The 19,277-nt window shown below is 57.3% G+C and overlaps 5 protein-coding genes across 5 annotated transcripts; 4 read left to right on the forward strand and 1 right to left on the reverse strand.

Moving 5' to 3' along the window:
* The first annotated feature begins 136 nt into the window (after positions 1-136).
* On the forward strand, positions 137-4,967 carry DICSQDRAFT_132669 (RhoGAP-domain-containing protein). The gene is made up of 4 exons (XM_007361710.1): positions 137-2,446; positions 2,508-2,560; positions 2,611-2,697; positions 2,750-4,967. Exons 1-4 carry the CDS (start codon positions 423-425, stop codon positions 4,348-4,350), a joined length of 3,765 nt encoding a protein of 1,254 aa, XP_007361772.1. The 5' UTR covers positions 137-422; the 3' UTR covers positions 4,351-4,967.
* A 428-nt stretch (positions 4,968-5,395) lies between these two features.
* Positions 5,396-9,965, forward strand: DICSQDRAFT_79030 (uncharacterized protein). The gene is made up of 16 exons (XM_007361711.1): positions 5,396-5,793; positions 5,884-6,306; positions 6,356-7,276; positions 7,333-7,379; positions 7,433-7,618; positions 7,670-7,771; positions 7,830-7,991; positions 8,067-8,425; positions 8,486-8,600; positions 8,663-8,793; positions 8,853-8,923; positions 8,999-9,175; positions 9,251-9,303; positions 9,364-9,431; positions 9,499-9,530; positions 9,607-9,965. The coding sequence occupies exons 1-16, from the start codon at positions 5,422-5,424 to the stop codon at positions 9,715-9,717; spliced, it is 3,330 nt and encodes a 1,109-aa protein (XP_007361773.1). The 5' UTR covers positions 5,396-5,421; the 3' UTR covers positions 9,718-9,965.
* A 119-nt stretch (positions 9,966-10,084) lies between these two features.
* DICSQDRAFT_152415 (uncharacterized protein) lies at positions 10,085-11,208 on the forward strand (the record flags this gene model as incomplete). The annotated part of the gene is made up of 3 exons (XM_007361712.1): positions 10,085-10,182; positions 10,245-10,278; positions 10,393-11,208. 3 exons carry the CDS (start codon positions 10,085-10,087, stop codon positions 10,972-10,974), a joined length of 714 nt encoding a protein of 237 aa, XP_007361774.1. The 3' UTR covers positions 10,975-11,208.
* Positions 11,209-11,537: 329 nt separating this feature from the next.
* On the reverse strand, positions 11,538-15,471 carry DICSQDRAFT_177799 (uncharacterized protein). The gene is made up of 7 exons (XM_007361713.1): positions 14,986-15,471; positions 14,703-14,930; positions 14,461-14,628; positions 14,255-14,341; positions 14,079-14,171; positions 13,541-14,021; positions 11,538-13,475 (listed from the first exon to the last, which is right to left on the reverse strand). The coding sequence occupies exons 1-7, from the start codon at positions 15,454-15,456 to the stop codon at positions 12,130-12,132; spliced, it is 2,874 nt and encodes a 957-aa protein (XP_007361775.1). The 5' UTR covers positions 15,457-15,471; the 3' UTR covers positions 11,538-12,129.
* Positions 15,472-17,388: 1,917 nt separating this feature from the next.
* On the forward strand, positions 17,389-18,234 carry DICSQDRAFT_132674 (uncharacterized protein). The gene is made up of 2 exons (XM_007361714.1): positions 17,389-17,947; positions 18,012-18,234. The coding sequence occupies exon 1, from the start codon at positions 17,514-17,516 to the stop codon at positions 17,682-17,684; it is 171 nt and encodes a 56-aa protein (XP_007361776.1). The 5' UTR covers positions 17,389-17,513; the 3' UTR covers positions 17,685-17,947; positions 18,012-18,234.
* Positions 18,235-19,277: the final 1,043 nt, after the last annotated feature.

Genomic DNA, 19,277 nt, shown 5'->3' on the forward strand with positions numbered 1-19,277 from the left:
CAGACCCCCACTGTGTACAGGCATGATCAACAATTCGCTTTTGATTCGGGCCTGGCTGCGAACTGTGGGAATTCCGGAACCGAAACTTCGATTGTCCCATATCCGGCACTCCCGCCATACTCTCCTCCCCCCACATCCACCTTCCACCCGTGCTGTCCTTCGCACACCTCTGCGACGGTCTAGGGTCTACTTATTCCTCTTATTGATGATCACCATCTCTGCTTAGGCGGCAGTCCAACAGCAGTGAGTGTTCCTGGTCTGGCAGGGAAGGATCACCTCGCTGTGTCCTCGTTGCGCTGGCCCCACTTCCGTCTGTTATCTGACTTGTAATCCCCAGACATAGGCGTTGGCAGACTCCCATTGATTCTTCGGCCCACATATCATTATCGTTTTCGCCCTATTCTCGGCCTGCGTCTACCAAAATGCCTGTCACGCCTTCGTCGCAGCCCCGGACCACGGATACCCATGCCCTGCCCAGCAGTGTATCCTCCAGTTCTTTGACGTCCTCGTTCTCCTCTTCGAGGGCGTCTTCCGACCTCCTCCCCGCAGCCCCGCCCTCTAGTTCAAGTCAGAGCGATATCTTAACATCTGATCGTTCCGTCTCCTCCCAAACCTCGTCCTCCAAGCCCCGCTTCTTCCCTCTTGCTCTTAACCCCGGCGCTGCTGCTGGCTCTCGTTCTAAGCCTCCGTCCACCATGGGTCAAAGCCAAGCTCGGCCCGCAGCGCCGAGTCCCCCACCACTGTCGCCGGCCCCCAGCACCACGTCTAGTGCCAGTAATCGACTGAAGCGCGCGTGGGCCGGCCGGAGGAAGAAGTCGGAAGATATCAGCGCGATGTTCACGTCGACGGACAGGACGGGGAGGGAGAGCGACTGGGAGGGAGCTGCGACGAGGGCCCCGCCATCAGCGATGCCCAATTTCGGTGAGCTGAAATTGGAGCGACCTCCATCGCGTGGAGGGGGTGGGCCGAAGCTTCTAAATCTTCCGAGTGTCTTTGGTGGCCGGAAAGCGAGCCTGCAGAAGCCGCTGCCGCAGCCGGTCCCGGACTTGCGTTCGCCCCCGCCACCCCCGCCTCCACCGAAACCTGCGGCCGCAGCACCGGTGACGAGACTACAGACTGCTCCCGTTCGATCGTCGAGCCGTGCGAGGTCATCCGAGGCCGCGGATTCAGGTGCGTTCGTTGCTACGGAAGCCGCCCCAAGCGCGCATGACGCCGACAAGGTCAAGGAGACCAAGGAGGACTGGCGGAAGAGCGACGCGACGATGGCTAGCCATAGCACGATCCGTCCAGGCGCACTGTCTGGAAACCGGTCACCACGTCCGGTATCCCTCGCGGAATCCTCGCATTCCGGGAACACGATCGTACCGCCTGTCAACAAGCGACTGAGCGCGCTCATCACTGACGCCGAGTTTACCATGTTCGAAGAGACGGATGGCACGGTATCGGAATGTGAAACGAGTTCTAGACACCCCGCATCAGGCCGTCCGTCGCCGACTGGCTCGCTGAAGGCTCGCAACCGTCGGTCGGCGTCACTTAGCTTAGTGCCATCCCGTACGTCTGGCAAGTCGTCGCCTCCTGTAATTTCTCAGTCGCGCAACTTCACCGACGCCCCGCTTTCCACGACCCGCGATACGCCGACCTTGACACGTACTGCAGCGGCAGGCATCATATCTCCTGTCACATCGCCCGGCTCAACTCAGACCACAGGTAACGATATTCGTGGTCGCCTTGCAGCCTGGACTGCTGTGCCAGCCATCGCCACCCCTCCACCTCCGCATGCCCAAGTCGAACGCCCGCTCCCTAACCTTCCACCACCACAACCTCGTCGACAACCCGGCGCATTCATTCCTCCGCCAGTCAACCCTACGTTCCGACAAACTGCAGTAAGCATGACCGGTAGCCTCGCGCCAGCCGCTGGTCTCGCGATGGGCTTCGGCAAGCGGGCCGTCGAGAAGGTCGGGCGTGCCTGGGGAGGTCTCACATCTAGCGCCTCGAATCACTCTGGTTACTCGTCCTCATCGTCTACGGGCATGTCCGATAGCGCTTCGGTATATGCTCCCTCACACCATTCCGGCCCGACTGGTCGGAAAGGCAGGCGGAAGGCTCCGCACGCTTTCTCCAATGCGTCCAGCATCTCGTCACTTACTTCATCGTCTTCCGAAGACCATTTTGTGCCCCCGGGTCCGCATCTCGGAAGACGGCTCCGCGGTCCTAAGCTCTCAAGCTCCGGCTTGAGCATCGTGGGCGGTCTTCTGTTTAAGAGGGATCTGCGCTCGGCCGTCCGTGAGACGGCGATCGACGCTGTCTCAACACGGTTGGCGAGCGGAGAGGAGCAGGCGGAGGTTTTCGGTTTCCGACCGCTGGAGTCCAGGTCACTGCCGGCACTGGTTGTTCGTTGTGCACAGCACATCTTACGTTGGGGCATTCAGGAGGAGGGTCTATTCCGGTACGTCCGCCATTTCCATGCTGTCGAGATGGGCTGAGGATCGAGCCGTATGACATCTTAGAATCAGCGGGCGGTCGTCTCATGTGGCGAAGTTGCGTTCAGAGTTTGACGCGGGTGAGTATCACCGACTCAGGTCTGAGCTTCATTGATTAAGCTTCGCACAGGCTGCGATTATAACCTGATCGAAGCGGACCCCAGCGATCTCGACCCGCATGCCGTCTCTTCCATCTTCAAGACCTTCTTGCGTGAACGTGAGTGGTGCACGTTTGGTTCGAGATTGCTGGAGCTGACGACTGCTTGTAGTTCCTGCGCCGATCTTGACAACGGACTTGCTGCACTACTTTGAATCCGCTTTGGCAGACGAGCATGGCCGGCGGATCGAGGACGTCACACAGCAACCACTGCCCTCTCACCCTACGCCTGGACTCCGGAAGCCTCCGTCTCTTTCAACGCTGGCTATGCCCACTTTCGCTGGCGTTCGCGTCATCTCTGAGGCTCAACGCACTGCGTTTTCTTGGCTGATCTCCCAGCTACCTCAAGAGAATCGTGACTTGATCTTCACAGTCGTGGAGCTCATCAAAGCCACTGCGGGGCGCAGTAAAGAGACGAAGATGCCTCTTGGTAATCTAATGTTGGTGTTTTGCCCCAGTCTCAATATGAGTCCCTCTCTACTGCGGGTCTTGTGCGAAGTCGAAGGAATTTGGGACGGACCGCCTGCTCAACCAGCCGTCTTGCAGGCGGTCCAGGAGGCGACTGGCAACAGCCCGGTTGTTGAGGCCCCCGCTCCTCAACACTCGCGCTCAGTATCGAGAACCATGACGCCCTCGATCGACTTGCGTCTGCCAGTGATCGAGTTGGATGACGTGCCTGACAACAATACAAAGGACAGTCCTGACGATGCTGCGTCCTTTGTTTCTGCGCTGGAGCGGACTTCCAACGGCCCATCCCGCACACCCAGTCCCCTCATCTACGGCTCTACCGTCCCTCCTTTGTCTTCCTCCGACTCCCTTGACTCCTCTTCCGTCTCTGAAGAATTGGTGTCTCCCGACCCTCCATCCGCGCGAGACGCCGGCGACAGCAAGTCCCTCGCATCGGCCAACTCCCTAGCAATCCCAGACACGTCACCGTCGTTCATCTCTCCTCGCACCAAGATTGCCGTCCCATTCCCGTCTGCTGGTGGTAGCGTTCCTCACTCTCCAATCAAACCTACTGCGCTGTCCCACAAGAAGTCTTTCACGCTTCTCTCCTTTCCCCACCTCCGCTCGGAGTCAGCCCCCAATGTCACCACTGAAGATGAGCAGTTGTCTCCGAACGGTCCGCTGCGGCGCGTCAAGCGACCGTCATTGCACCTGCTCTTCACCAAGAAGTCGACGTCCTCGCTGCCGTCCGCCACGGGCTCTTCAGGCAACACCTCTGCGGTCTCCCTTAGCGCCAGCAGCGCCTGCGCGACCGCCACCAGCACTCGACCTGCTATCCATTTCGCGAGCTCGCCCCCTCGATTGGATACCTCTATCTCCTCTTCGCCTATCGAGTTGGGGTTTCAAGCGAATGTGAATCAGCTGAGGGGAACTCGGGAGGTCTCGAGCACCGTTCGCTCGGCGCCCGCTACGGTCGTGGACCCCCTGAAGCTAGACGTCCCCGCTCTTAGCCAGCGCTCAGACTCTGGCGGATCGTCCGTCTTCTCTACCCCTCAGTCGACACCTATCGCAGACTTCTATCGCGGTCGAACGACATCACTCTTTCTTCCTGACACCGCCGGTGAGCTTGCGCCACCACAGCAGCGGGCGCGCTCGGCGTCGCAGGCGTCGGATACGCCATCGATCGATGTCGACGTTGCGGAGATGCAGGACGACTGGACGCGGAGCGTGCTGCTCGCTGCAGAAGCGAGCGGAGAAGCGTCGTAGACGTTTTTCCTCTTCCTAGCCACGTCTGCGGCAGCGGGGGCTGTATCCACCACCCGCCAGCGTCTCGACAGGACGCCTCGGTTGGGTTGCATGTACATAGGATGCACGCCTCGCAGCTGGCTCTGCAAGTGCCGGCGTGCCGGCGCTGCATGCGTGCATCTTGTCAAACCTTTCTTGCTTCGCCGTCTGGCCATTCGCACGGGGCGGGGCCGGGGTACCCGTCCGTACACATATAGCTCTTGCGCTTTTGGGCGTACCATGGACATCCGTTCAGTCGTTCGTTCCGTTACTTATACTGCGAGCCTGTCGCCCCTGTTGTCTCCCTTTACTTCTGATGCTCTGGCCCTGCCCTCTACGATCTGCGATCTGCGCTCGCCCACAGTGTCTTCTCACATCCGCTGTTGGGTCGCCCGCTCTACAATTTACACGGTACCACCCGCACAACGCCAACAGGGTCACAACGCCCGCATGCCGCCGATGAGACCCAGTCAATCGCCCTCGCCATGTCCCGACCCATATCATTCACTTTCTCGCACCAGCAGCTAGCCAGCGTAACGTCTGTGTCGTCGCACTTATGACATTACTTAACTAATATTACAATCTATCGCCTATCAATCTATCGGTCGTCTACTCTTTCATTGTGAGCGTCTAAGTGAATTGAAGACTCTACCGGCACTCCGAGATGAGCCTATTCTAGCTCTTCGCGTAGATGCGATACGAGGCCGACCCTGGAAGCGGCTAGCAGCTGGCTTGTCCTGGCGAAGACTGGGGCTGAGATACAGGGTGGGTGCCCGCGTGTGAGGCCAAGTACGTACAACTGACGAGGACGACGTCGCGGGAGGCTACGCCGAGTGCGATTGGCCGTCAAGAGCCCGGGCACGATGGCGAAGAGAATGACGTCACAGCGAAACGTGACAGAACGCGTCGCGTCTGCGCGAGACCGGCCTTGGAGCGAACAGAGGCGCCCGGCGGCGAGTATTAGAGAATTCCATCTCAACATGGGGCTCGAGCATCTCCCCCACCCCTTCATCCCCTCCCCGTCACCCCCAGTCCCTTTTCCCGCTGCCCGCCATGTCGCAGCAGAACACCCCTTTGAAGAAGCTCCAGGCGAGGATCTTCCGTGGCCAGAACGGCGACGCAGACGGCGACGACAAGGCCACAAAGACTGGCGATGGCGCCTCCGCCGCCGGCCTCACTATCAACATACCCAATCCCGTCCTCACGGGCACTACACAGAACGGGCCCGATCCGCCTAAGATGCCCACGGAGCAGACGCCTCCCAAGCAGTCCCACCCGGACGTCGACACCAGGCCGTTCCGCCAGAGGATCGCCGAGAAGCTCGGCGAAAACTATCATGGTACGGAGCGTTTCCGCCTAGATCAGGACAACAAGAAGGAACGCCATTGGAAGCGGTGGGGTCCTTATCTAAGCGACAGGCAATGGGTGCGTCGCTTTGTTCTATCGGCTACGGACTCTGGGGAACGCGTCGCTAACGCTAGTCGTTTCGCGGGACCGACGCGTGTGCGCGCATAGGCGACGGTGCGCGAAGACTACTCCGCGAACGGTGACGCTTGGAGCCACTTCCCGCACGAGCACGCCCGGTCGCGTGTCTACCGGTGGGGCGAGGACGGTATCGCCGGCATATCCGACAACCATCAGCGGGTCTGCTTCTCGCTCTCCTTGTGGAATGGTGAGGATCGCATCCTGAAGGAGCGCCTTTTTGGCGTGACCGGGCACCAGGGAAACCATGGCGAGGACGTCAAGGAGCTGTACTACTACCTGGACTCGACTCCGACCCACTCGTACATGAAGTTCTTGTACAAGTACCCGCAGAAGGCCTTCCCGTACGAAGAGCTCGTCCGCGAAAACGTGAACCGCGACCGTGACGTCTCGGAGTTCGAAATACTGGATACGGATGCGTTCGATGATGACCGGTATTGGGACGTCTTCATGGAGGTGTGTGTTTTCCTTTCGTGACGTCAGTAGAACTTACGCCGTTCCGCAGTACGCGAAAGACGAGCAGGACCCAGAGAGCATCTACGTTCGCATCACCTCCTACAACCGTGGACCCGAGCCCGCCACTCTTCATGTGATTCCCCAGTTCTGGTTCCCGAACACTTGGTCGTGGTCCGAGGACCATCCTCCTAAGCCGTCAATGTGGGCCTCGGGGGACGGCGTGATCACGGCACAGCACTCTACCCTTGGAAAATATCATCTGTACTGTCTTCCCTCGCCACCTCCTGTCAACAGCCAAGGGGAGCTCCTGGTGGGCGACAGCGGCGAACCTGAGGCGGTCGAGGCAGACCTGCTGTTTACTGAGAACAACACCAACTACAATCGCTTGTATGGTGGCAACAACGAGACACCATACGTCAAGGACGCGTTCCACGACCATATCATACCCTCGCATCGTCCCAAAGGCGACGAAGACGGACATCCTGGCTTCTTCCATACCAAGATCCGCTCCAGTTACGCGAGACAACAGAACGGACGCAATGATGAGACCCCCAGCTCTGAAGAGGAACAAGGCCCCCGCACCCCGTTCCCCGCTGGTCCGTCCTACGTCAACCCTGCCAAGCGTGGCACCAAATCCGCGGCGCATTACGTCTTTCACGATGTACCCCCACGCGGAGGCTGCGCAGTCGTCCGCCTGAAGCTCACGCCCCGCACTCCCCGGACTGATCCCAGCATCGAGGACGAGGGTATCTTCGATGAGACGGTCGAAGAGCGGCGCAAGGAGGCAGACGAGTTCTACGCTGGGCTCGTCATGGGCCCCATCAGCGATGATCTCAAGCAAATCATGCGTCAGGCTCTGGCCGGTATGTTGTGGACGAAGCAGTTCTACCAGTTCATCCAAAAGGATTGGCTTAAGGGTGACCCCGCTCAGCCTCCGCCACCGCCTGAGCGCAAGTACATCAGGAATAGGGTACGTTTAAACGCATCGACCATGGGTTCCCACATGCTCATGAACAACCACGGCAGGATTGGAAACATTTGTACATCGCGGACATCCTGTCTATGCCCGACAAGTGCGTCCTCGGAAATGTATGCGCTCATGTCTTTGGCTGATTTCCACATCAAGGTGGGAATACCCATTCTTCGCCGCATGGGACACAGCGTTCCACTGCATCCCTCTCGCGGTGGTCGACCCAACTTTCGCGAAGAAGCAGCTCGATCTGCTGACACGCGAGTGGTATATGAAGCCTGATGGCCAGATTCCAGCCTACGAGTGGAACTTTGGCGACGTCAACCCACCGGTGCACGCATGGTGAGTGACAATTACGTGGTCAAGGAAGCACATGTCCTCACTTTCGGTCAGGGCCACGTTCCGTGTGTTCAAGATTGAGCGCAAGTTGTACGGCCGCGAGGACGTGCAATTTTTGGAGCGCGTCTTCCAGAAACTGCTTCTGAACTTCACCTGGTAGGCGAAAACAAATTTGTGAACTTTGGTTTACGCTGATTGGTGAACGGGGCGATAGGTGGGTGAACCGGAAGGACCAGGGCGGCAACAACGTGTTTGAGGGTGGCTTCCTGGGTCTCGACAACATCGGCGTGTTCAACCGCTCGGAGCCTCTCCCCACTGGTGGCACCTTGCGCCAGGCCGACGGAACGGCATGGATGGCGTTCTACAGCTTGAACATGTGAGCCTCCAAAATCCGAAATCATATGTCTGATATCGCTCTTTCTCACACTCATGTCCGCGGTCCGCTCGACAGGCTGAGCATCGCGCTGGAGCTCGCGAAGCACAATGAGGTGTACGAGGACATCGCGTCCAAGTTCTTCGAGCACTTCATCTTCATCTCAGACGCGATGACGTTCCGCGGCGGGAGCGGGGACGACGACGAGTTCAGCCTGTGGAACGAGGAGGACGGGATGTACTATGACGCGATCCAGTTCGACAACGGGCACTCGATGCAGCTGCCGGTGAGCAGCTTGGTGGGGCTGATCCCATTGTATGCGACGCTCGTGCTGGAGCCGGCGACGGTGAATCGGTTTCCGGGATTCAAGAAGCGTTTGGAGTGGTTCATGGATAACAGGCCGGAGATGTCGGAGCGGAACATGGCAAACATGAAGGGTGCGTCGGTGCCGGCTGATGAATTGAGATGGTCATTGGAGTTGACCTTCGTTCTTACAGCGCGTGGTCGTGGCGAGCGTCGCTTGTTGGCTCTCGCGAGCAAAGAACGCTTGGTCAAGATCTTGGAGAAGATGCTTGACGAAGACGAGTTCTTTAGCGAGCACGGGATCCGCTCGTAAGTGACATCTAGGGTCATGATGCAAGCATAGATAATCACGTTCATCATATGACGTTTAGGCTGTCCAAGAGACACAAGGATCATCCTTGGGGGATGGACGTTAATGGCGAACGGTATGAAGTGAACTACTGGCCGGGAGACTCCAAGTCGGGCATGTTCGGCGGGAACTCGAATTGGCGTGGTCCCATCTGTAAGCGGCTTCTATGCCCCACTGTTCCATGCTCGCCGTGCTGAGCCCGCATCTGCCAGGGCTCGCGGTCAACTTCCTCCTCATCGAGAGTCTGCAGCGCTTCTATCAGTTCTACGGCGACGACGTTCAGGTTAGTCCGAGATGCCATCGTAAGAACACCCGGCGTTTGCAATGACATCTCACACTCGTGGGTCGTCGTCCACAGGTGGAATGCCCGACGGGGAGCGGAGATTACATGAACCTGGTGCAGGTCGCAGAAGAGATCCAGCACAGGATTATCCACATCTTCGGGCGAGACGTGGAGGGCAAGCGCGCCGCCAACGGCGGCAATCCCAAACTCGACCACGACCCGCACTTCCGCGACTATGTCTGGTTTTATGAGGTGCGTCCTGCCTCGATGTGTCGCGTTAGACATTGATGGACGCGCGGACGCTGATACATTGGCCTTGCGTGGCAGTATTTCCATGCGGACGACGGGAGGGGTCTTGGGGCGTCGCATCAGACGGGATGGTGAGCATCATTCTGTCTGTTTGAGTTTGTTGCAGGCTCGCTGCTGAAATGCTTCCAAAGGTCCGGACTGGTGGCGTATCATATCTTGCAGAGCGGGGCGACATGCAGGCTGCCCAGAACCCCAAAGAGTGAGTACCTCGCTAAGTATGCTCGGTATAAAGTTCCTGGCGCTGATCGTCATCATCATCTGCTCAGCTCCTCGCAGTCTTGCGCACCATTACTTCGATGTACGTCGCTGGTTCCCTTCCGTTCTTCTTGGCGCTACGTGCTCACTGCCATCTCGGTTTTCCTTCTCCCTTGCAGGACACCATGGACCCGCAGTCAGAGTATGGCGACGAGACGCAGTCGCTGTACAGCGCATACAGCGCGGCGGACTTGAACACTCTTGGTGATATATCCCCAGATGCCTTATAGGCGCATAGAGCTAGAGCTCCGGCGCCGTTCCCAGCGTCCCCACAAGCCTCATCATACACGTACAAGTTCTCAACGATTCTTAGATTCTCATATAGCATTCCTGTCTCCCTCTGACTCCCAGATCCTGTACCTCGGATAGCGCCGCATTATGGCTATAGCATGCCCTCGCGTCAGCATGAGACATCGCATCAATTTGTATACGTAGAAACATGGTTCAGGCATTCACGGATGGGCGCAATACATAGACTGCACGACCTTCTATATATACAGTTTGAAGTTTATCTCGTGAAACGAGTTGCGGCCGAGATGGGTGCGGGGCGATGGGCGCGCACCGACTTGATACCCAACCATCACCACTAACGTCAGGATGACGGTAGAATCAGCCGCGGGTGAAATCGTGTTGCATCCCCCAAATGCCCACAACCCACCTATTGAGTTAGACCTCGAGAAGTTCATGGGCAAATGGTTCGTAAATTGCATGTTCTGTCCCGGAGCGGCGATAGAGCGTTGACGAGGATCATGCATAGGTACGTCATACACTCAACGCTGCCCCTCTGGAAGGTACGTACGATCTTTCTATTATCTGTCCACAGGACGCCTGCGTCCTTCGGACATGCCCCGAATCTCAAATCATCGACCTCAGTGCAGTGCCCCCCATGACTAACAATTGTGTAGTCTAGGAAAGATGTCACGATCACGTACGCGCTGAAGACATCTCCATCCGAGGAGACAGTCAAGTTCGATGACATAGTCGAGTACCGCTCGAAATCCGACCCCCCTACCTCCTCGCGCTCTCGCGTCGTCGGCATCGACACGCTCATCTCCAGCCCCGATACCAACGCCCCACCGGCCTCCTCGGCGGCGCGTTCTGGGCCCCTTGGCGGCAGTGACGCCCCGTCTACTGGCAGTGCGCCCGCCGACGCCGCCGTCGCCACAAGCAACAAGTCCGCCCAGACGCGGTACAAGTGGCGCGGCAAGGGCTGGTTGGTGATTGCCTCCTCGCGCTGGCAGCTCCTGGGCTGCAGCGCCGACCCGTCGCCTGAGAACGCCGCCGCGTGGGCTGTGACGTACTTCGAGAAGACGTTGTTCACGCCTGCGGGGCTCGACATCTACTCGCGCACGGCGGCGGGGCTCCCGGCAGACGTTGTGGCGGAGATCGTCGAGAAGGCGAAAGGGCTGGGCGGGGACGTCGCGAAGCTCGCGGAGGGCTTCTTTGAAGTCGAGCGGAGTGGGGTTGACGGGAAAGGTACAATATGATGGTTTGCGTTACGGGCGTTCACCAGCATGGGACTGATGCCGAAGGGTGGTTCATTGTAAGTCACGCTGATACTAGCCCGAGGATTGGGAAGGTGAACAAAATCGACCTTCTGAACTATATTGCGTTGAGCCCTAGCTAGGTCGCACCGGCTCGTAGCCATCATGACTCCTGGTGTATATGACGGATATGGACGTTCTGGTTGTACGGAACACTTCTTGGAATTTACTTTTCATACTCATCTTGAACGCCGAAGACTTCGTATGCGTTGCACCCATTGATCCAGCACACACGCGCAGGAGAGGTAACAGAAGATTCAATAAAATAATGTATGTATTCCATGAAGGCCAGCCTAAGCAAACGATCGACTCTAGTAGATGATACACATAATAGCCTGCACAACACTATGGCGAGCCAAGGGGGACATCCCACGACCCCCGCCGCCTGCCTGCGATGCTCGCTCCGCAAATTGTTCGGGACGGAGACCGACCACGCGATGGCAAGACGGCAGGGGACGGTGGTACGGGGCATGGGCGGAACATTGACACATTGAGTATATGAGGGGGGAGGCGTTGATCGTGGAGGATGAAGCGTGGTGGTCGGGGCGATAGGGGTGAGGGCGGCATCCGGTCATGAGGGGGCGGTGGGGAACCCGCGAAGAGAGACGCAGAGGAAAGGGCAAGGAGCGTGATTGGAGGGCGCTGTAGCTCCAAACAACTGATACAGCGATCAAGGGAACGCGTCCAGGACGAAGACGAAATGCGAGAGATGCAGGGTGGATGACGGCGACAGGCGGTCAAATAGAAACAATGCACGTACGCGAACGAACATCGAGATGCACTATGATAACGGAGGACATAGAGAGACACGATAAGGGCTAACTGACTGGGGAAGGATCGTACAGGTCGTGAGACACGGAGACTAAGATATGAGATGAGTGAAGTGAAGCTATAGACCAAAAAAAGGAATGTGTGCATATGGTGCAGGTCCCCAGATATATGGATGATGCCGGATGTCAGATGATAGTGATGGTGATGGGATGAGTGGCAGCGACTACAGAGGGGGGGGACAGTGAGCAAGAGATGATGCTAAGACATGCAGAGGTAAGGTTGATGTGACGCAGGACGGTGGAGAGAGGGAGCCGAGAGACCGTCGACTCATTGCACGTAGAGCGTAACCTGGTTGCCAGGCCTTAGCGACTCGAATGCCATCTGTACATCCTCCGTCGACCCCAACGACACCAAGTCGCCGTCCTCGTCCTTGTACTTGACGCGGAGTGGGCCGTCGTCTCGCCTGGGACCGCACAGTCGGATCTTCTTGCCAACCTTGTCCACCAGCTCGTAGTACTCGGTCGACCGCGGCACCTGGATAACGAAGATATCTTCGTTGAAGTGCACCTTGATCTTCACAGGCGGCGAGAGGCGAAGCTCGTCCTTGAGAGCTGGCGGTGGCATCTGGTCGATGTGCCCCCGCGCAGAGCGTCCAGTTGACATGCCTGCCAACGACGACTCACTCGAACCGTACGGGGTAATCGGCGAGCTGCTCGTGTGTGGCGAATAGTCCGCGCTGTCCGTTGACTGGCTCGACCCGCTCCCACGCTTGTTTGACAACAGGGATCCTTGCGACCACTCTGCCCGAGTAGACGTGGGAAGCGGCGGAGGGGCTTGCTGCGGGGAAGGATGGTATGCCTGCGGCTGACTGATACTTCGCGATCGCATGGGCTGGTGCATGTTCGGCGTCGGCATAGGACTCGCACCCCGAGACTCCGCGCCGTCATACGCAGAGCGCAGCCGCGTCGAGCTGAACTGACTACGGAGACCGGGGCGAGGTGGCGGAGGGGCGTTGCCAAAGCTAGCATCCGACGCGTAGCTGTTTGTGTTTCGAGACATGACTGGGCGCGCCGAAGCGGGACCCTGGAAGCCGCCGACGCCGCCGGACATGATCGGCGATGTCGCATGGCCGCTATGCCGTGCGCTTTGCGGATACGGGAAATCGGGGCGACGCGACTGACCCATAGGCGTACCGCGACCTGATGGCGACCCTGCGCTCGCTGGGGGGTAGTCCTCGTATTCGTCGTCCTGGTCCGCCTCGAAACCATCGTGAGGATAGTCTTGATGGACGTGTGCGAATCCGTTGGTGTAGGGATGTGAAGACGACGGTACGGCATGCTCTCCGCTGGCATAGGGATGGCGCATGCGCCCGTTGATAGAAGCCGTCTGCGGCACACCCGAAGCATAACCCGACGACCCGTTCGAGAACATGGAGCTACGCTCCTGAGCGTAGGAAGAATGTGCCGAACGTATCTGAGGAGACGGGCTGGTGCTGTTGGCAACTTGCGCGAGACGGGCGATGTTTCGATCGGATGTCCTGCGATTCGCAGTCTCCTTGATCAGACGGTTGAGCTGGTTCTCCCAGTGCTTCAGCTGCTCCTCATTGCGGCAGCGGAGGGTGAAGAACTCGAGGTCGTCGTCCCCGCGCCACCATACGGCAAGCGAGTACTGCCCTGTGCACGGCACGCAGTACGAACTTAGCTCAAGGCGCTTGCAGAACGATGGTAGTATGACTGACCTTGAGAAACCTTCGGTACAGCCTGAGTGACGTTGTTGAGAAAGATGCGACCCTTGAGAAGAAGCGGGGTATTCTTCTTTTTGCTTGAAGAACCAGCGGCAGTGGAGCCGAGGACAGTAGACGGCGAGGTCGGCTTCTTCAGGATCGAATTGCTCTTTCCCACCTTCTTGCCATTGCCTGGCTGAGGAATGTACTCCTTGCAGCAGAGGATGATCTTCTCGAAGAGGAACACATGGTACTCGCGGTCGACCTCGGACTTGGTGACACTGAAAATGTCGTCCAAAAGGAGAGCGCCAAAGTTGGAGATGTGGTGACCCTTCCAGTCCTCAACGCGGCCCTCTAGGTTCTTGACAGTCGCGTCATTCTCTGCCCGTCGTTGAGCCTCGTTGATCTTGTCGGTGATGCGCTTCGCAGACTCAACGCCGGCCTTGAGCTCGTCGATGTAAGGGTAGTCGGTGTTACTAACGGCTTTGACAAGCGACTATCAGGCAGCACATGTGAGCTCGCCAAGCGTTGATGGAAAGAGGGTCTGGATTACCTCGAGTAGCAGCGGATATTTGCAAATCCGCTGGACAGGCTTGATTAGGAAGGCGGGAAGTTCGCCTTTCACATTGATGATATGATTAAGCGCCTGAATCCCATACCCGGTAAGCGGAGCACGCAACCAAGGAGACGCGATCGCGTCCAACAGAACAGCCAAGAAATAAGACCCACCGTCAGGTTGTGCTCCTCCTGGAGCATAATCTCGGACGCCATGGTATAGTTAGCGCAGTAGGGTTCGTACACGGCAAACTCCTCCTCCTATTGTTCCTCATCAAGGCGTTCAATAGTCATCAGGGCGTTAGAGCACCAGCCAGAAACACAATGATTATGCCGAATTCAGTAACGTGTCCGAAGTTCCGGAATGCGGATCGACTCACGTTCTCGGTGAAAGGGAGGCCCCATCGCTGGTCATTCCAAGGCAACTCGGCAATGCTCTCGACCTTGATAAGGAACTTTCTCTGAAAGTTCAGGAGTTTGTTCAAACCAGGGAACAAGAGATGGAGCGTGTCCCGGTCCAGGTAGGACACTGCCTCGTCGCAGTATTTCTGGAATGGCAGGCATTGTAATTAGATCTGGACCGTGCGTCCGATAAACAGAAATTGGTGACTTGGTCACGCACCTGCATGACTTCCAGGTCTTGCACATACTTCCGTTCCGTGTCAACAAGCTCTTTGATGATGTTCGCCCGAGCACCGCCAGGCTCCATCAAGGATGCCGCAAGAGTATTGTCTGATGTAAGAGATTCGGTAGACGCGAGGGCTGATGCCAACGCGGGAGAGGAAGGCGCGGATTCGAGGAAGAGATCCTCGGGCAATTGCTGCACGAGGTTGATAACGTTGTTGACAACCTAGATTACAGATTCGCTCAGTAAGCAAGCGCGACGCTCAGAATATGCTACGCACCTTGACGAAGCCATCCGTCGAGTTACGGTCCCAAAGATCCCTAACCGTAAATCCTTCGCAACCCGGCACTTGCTTCACGTTCATAGCAAAGAGAGCGATCGCGTGCTTCTTCGTACGCTCATTGTTGCGATCAAACGAGAGGACGTCTGTTTCGACTGCTATCGGAGAGGAGGCAGACTGAGGTAGAAGGTTGTAGAGGTAGCACAGAGGGACGCCGAGGGCGAATACGTCCCATAGTTGGGTTACGGGATCAGTGGAGCGCCTAGAGGAGTCTGGCTGGGCAGCGACAGAGAACCAGTCTGAGAAGTCTTGGAGGTGCATTAGACGAGTGCGTAGGGAAGAGCATTGCTGATAGAGGGAAGTGGACTGAGAGGCGGCCTTGTTGAGGAGGGTATTATTGGCGACGGGGGAATCGATGGAGGGAGGCAGAGATGCAACCATAGACTTTTTGCGGCCTGCGACGTTGGCCATGGCGTGGTCGAAAACGATGGGGGGCCTCGTATGAGGAGGAGGGAGGAGATAGAGACGGGCAAGAGCACGGTTGCTTGAGAGATGGGGGATAGAGACGGGATCCTGACCTGACCGCTGGGAAGACGCCTGCCCTGTCCTGGTCCAGTTTCCCACGATCAATCAACTCCGCTTCCCATTTGGCCGTGTTTGGCCTCCATCACCAGGCGCTGGCCAAAACAATACCAAAGGGCACCAGATTCCCATCACCCGATCCGTGCAGATCTCGCCCGACGCGGCCTCGACGCCTCGGCCACGGCTTTCCACAGCCAACCGCCCCACCTTGCCCATCCCGTCCGCTACGCCCCGCGTGCAGCACAATATTGTATGTACTTAGTTCACCTTCCCTGTCAGCATTCCATCACAACAAGCATTCGGTCATTTCTAGCGCGTTACCGGATATTCTCATTCCTCTTCTCAGCCCCCAGAACAACTCGACATTCCCAATCCCCTTCTTTCTCAGCAGTAATCGCACCGCTTGCCCCCGCTCGCTGCATTGGTCATACATTACATCCGCCGGCTGACCGAGCCAACAGATATGTCTCTCTTCTCTTCTCTTCTCCCCGAGTCCCTGCCCTGTGCGTCGACCTCCTCTCACGGCACCCGACGGTCGTATGTACTACGAATCTTTGGGAGCATCTATCGCCTCTTGGAGTATAACTCGGTGCCAGCATCTGCTCTACCGCCGACGCCGACGCATGCCGGTGCGCCAGTCTCGACTGATATCAATCCTGAACGTGATACCACTTACACTGTTGTCATTCTCCAATGCGGCCGCTTTCGACGCGCGTCCTCTAGCAATGCAACGCAGATCAAACCCTCGTTTATAACCGTTAGGCTCGGACTACATAAGTGCTGCCATCGCCTGGGAACTGCGTTCTCACCACCAGCGCCGCTCTGATAGATCTCGTGTTCGATGACCGTTGAACAGTCATGGTCCCCCCCTTCTCCGTGATCCACCCTGACACCTCCCATCTTAGGACGTTGTGCGCGTTCTGCTGTGATGCAGGCACTGACGGTTCCGTGACTGTCGAAATGTCTCCGGAGTCTGTATTGAACACGATCCAGCAATCAGGTGCAGAAGAGACAGCATGCGTCATCTTCGTGACACCATCCTCTCTACCAAGCTGCGATCGCCACCGGGCTTCATTTGCACATGCTCGTGCATATGGGTTCTGACGGTCTGACGGCGTGCACGGGATGCTGTGGCACAACTAACACATTCCATTGACATCCGCCTCGCCACCTATCGGAGCTTTCTTCCATTCTAGACCCGAACGACAACAAAAGACATATGCGTTTCGAAAGTTCAACTACTATTCCTTCCGGAACGCAGCACGCATCTCCCCTCTACTGCTCTGTAACCTCAAACCTGATGTGTCCCCCTTCTCAACCAGCTCAGCGTCATAGCTCTGCTACAAGCGCCTCGCTCGCCCCTGGTCGTTTTTCCAGACGTACGAAGATTTCTGGTGACACGGATGCATGTACGTCAAGGGCGTCGCAGATGTAGCCCAGACGAGCATCCAAATTTTTAAAGTTAGCTCTTTGCAAAGCAACGGCACAAGGTCGGCGACATTTCATACCGGCCTCCGTGTGCGTGCGGGCGTGTGTGCTGGAGGGCGGTACAGCAAAGGACCCCACAGATTCGGGAATGAAGGAGAGAGCATGTGCTCCTCCCAGGATTCGATGCCTCATGAGTCCACACATCCCGTGTATGTTATAGAGTTGTGTCACACAAGCACTGCACCCCCGCCTCGCGAACGGTACTCGGCTGAACAGCATGGCAAGCAAGGCGTCGAGTCTGAGAATGCTTAATCCGGAAGCTGTTGCCTCGCTCCTGCTCAAAACGAGCATGTCCACTACGCTCTTGACAGTAGCCTTGTCCGCGATCTCTCTCTGATTTGCACACGCGCCTCGAGCATTACTAGTCTCTGCGTCCCAGGGCGGAGATTGCCAGACTCGGTATCCAGGACGACCAGACCAGAATCTCTCTCGCTCTTCTGGCAGTCAGAGCTGCGCGCATGAATCTCGCAAGGCCGTGGGGCCCCCCATTCCACAGCCACATTTTCCAGGCTTCTAGTGCAGGGAACGGGAAAACACCCGATGCCCGCGCGCGCATAGCGCACAACATTCATGCGTCCTCCGGTGCGAATCCTGCGCGCCCCTCCGCCATTCCGTCCTGGGACAGGTGAGACAGGGCGATTTGCAAGAAGTGGAAGGAAGAGAGGCTTCAGTGAGCGAGGAAGCTGCCCTCGTGCGACCATTTCCATGACGGTGTCAGGGCAGGGCACGGGCTGAAGCTTGCAGGATCGCCATGGTTCTGGGCCTCCAGCTACCGGGAGCCGCACCGAGCTTCGCCGGGCGCGTTCCGCGCTCTGAGTTTCTGCCTTTGCTTGGACCTGGGCCGGGCGACGGTGCATCTAAAGGGAAAGACGTGATGGAGAGAAGGCGGAAGGTGAGCGCGAAGGCGGTCATGAGCACGATAACCCACTGACCATCGTACGGCATCGGGCGAACAGAGCACGCTTCTGGGGGTTTCCCCCAGGCGCGTTCGCCCGCATTCCATGCAACTGGGAGCCGAAAACGTGGATTTACATCCTATAGAAGCCCCGCGCGTGAGCGGGTCCCGGTGAATTGAGCCTAAGCCTTGGGTGAACGTTATGCTCGAGATGGCTGTGAAAATGGGGCCGCTGGAAGAGCAGCCGGCGAAGGAGAACCTATCAGGGAAGGAGGCTAAATGAATATGGGAAGATGAATAGGAGGGTGGTCGTGAGTGCTTTGCGGAGGATTGCGAGCGGATGTTTTTCTTCCTCATGAGCGCTTACTCTAATGTATACATAGGGCTGTGGTCTGCATGCATACGCAGCGTGGCCTGATTCCACAACATCGCAGATATGCACGGTAAGTGGACCATGGTGGCACGATTGACCGAATCGCTCAACCAATGAGTACATGAGCGGCAAGAAATGGTCAAATCCAACGCTGGTTCTCCGCGGCGAGAGATCTGGCCTCCGTATTAGGTTGTTGGATAAGTTGCATCAGCTCAAGCGCACAGAAGAACAGGAATGGCAGCTTCTGATGGGGCGAAGGCGGGCATGCGCTCCTCCTGTAGATCGTCCATGTCACTTGCATCAAGGGCTATCGACGTACCCTGCTTCCAATGATGCCAGGCACCCAGACCGTCCGTACCGATAGGGCGATCACAGCAACAGGTCTTCATGATCTCTCTACTCTCGTCTCCGACCCTTCGATACTCTGGATGAGTAAAGAATAGTTAGGAGGGCGACAGAGATGAGACGAGGTCGGGTGTATGTTGGGTGTCCTGATTCAGTTCGTATCATACCCATGTCAGTGAAGGACATGGATTCGATCATACTGTGGAGATTCGGAAGACAGCTGTCGGTTCGGGACATGTGTTCCGAGATTGCAACGTATTCCCGGCGCGGACTCCCTGCATCATATCCTTCGTGGCACGAAAGCACTTACGTACTTAACTGTGGCCGTCTCTGTTCGAAAATGAATCGTGTTCATGAGTAAGCATGGCCTGAAAGCGTAGATGCGTAGATACCGGAGATACTTGCATGCATATGGAGGGAGTGCGGGGATCGTAGTCCCGGCACGCGCATCCGCCACCAACCTTGGTCCGTGCCACAGTTGTCGCACACATTTTCGGGTCCGAAACGGCGTCGGCATCGTAGAGGTCGGTGCACTGTCATCATACGTCATACAGGGTTCTAACTGCGAGCTACTGCATAGTGCAGGAAAGAGTGCGAGAGAGTGTCCTA

Source organism: Dichomitus squalens (genome assembly GCF_000275845.1).
Source record: "Dichomitus squalens LYAD-421 SS1 unplaced genomic scaffold DICSQscaffold_3, whole genome shotgun sequence".
Classification (NCBI taxonomy): Eukaryota; Fungi; Basidiomycota; class Agaricomycetes; order Polyporales; family Polyporaceae; genus Dichomitus; species Dichomitus squalens.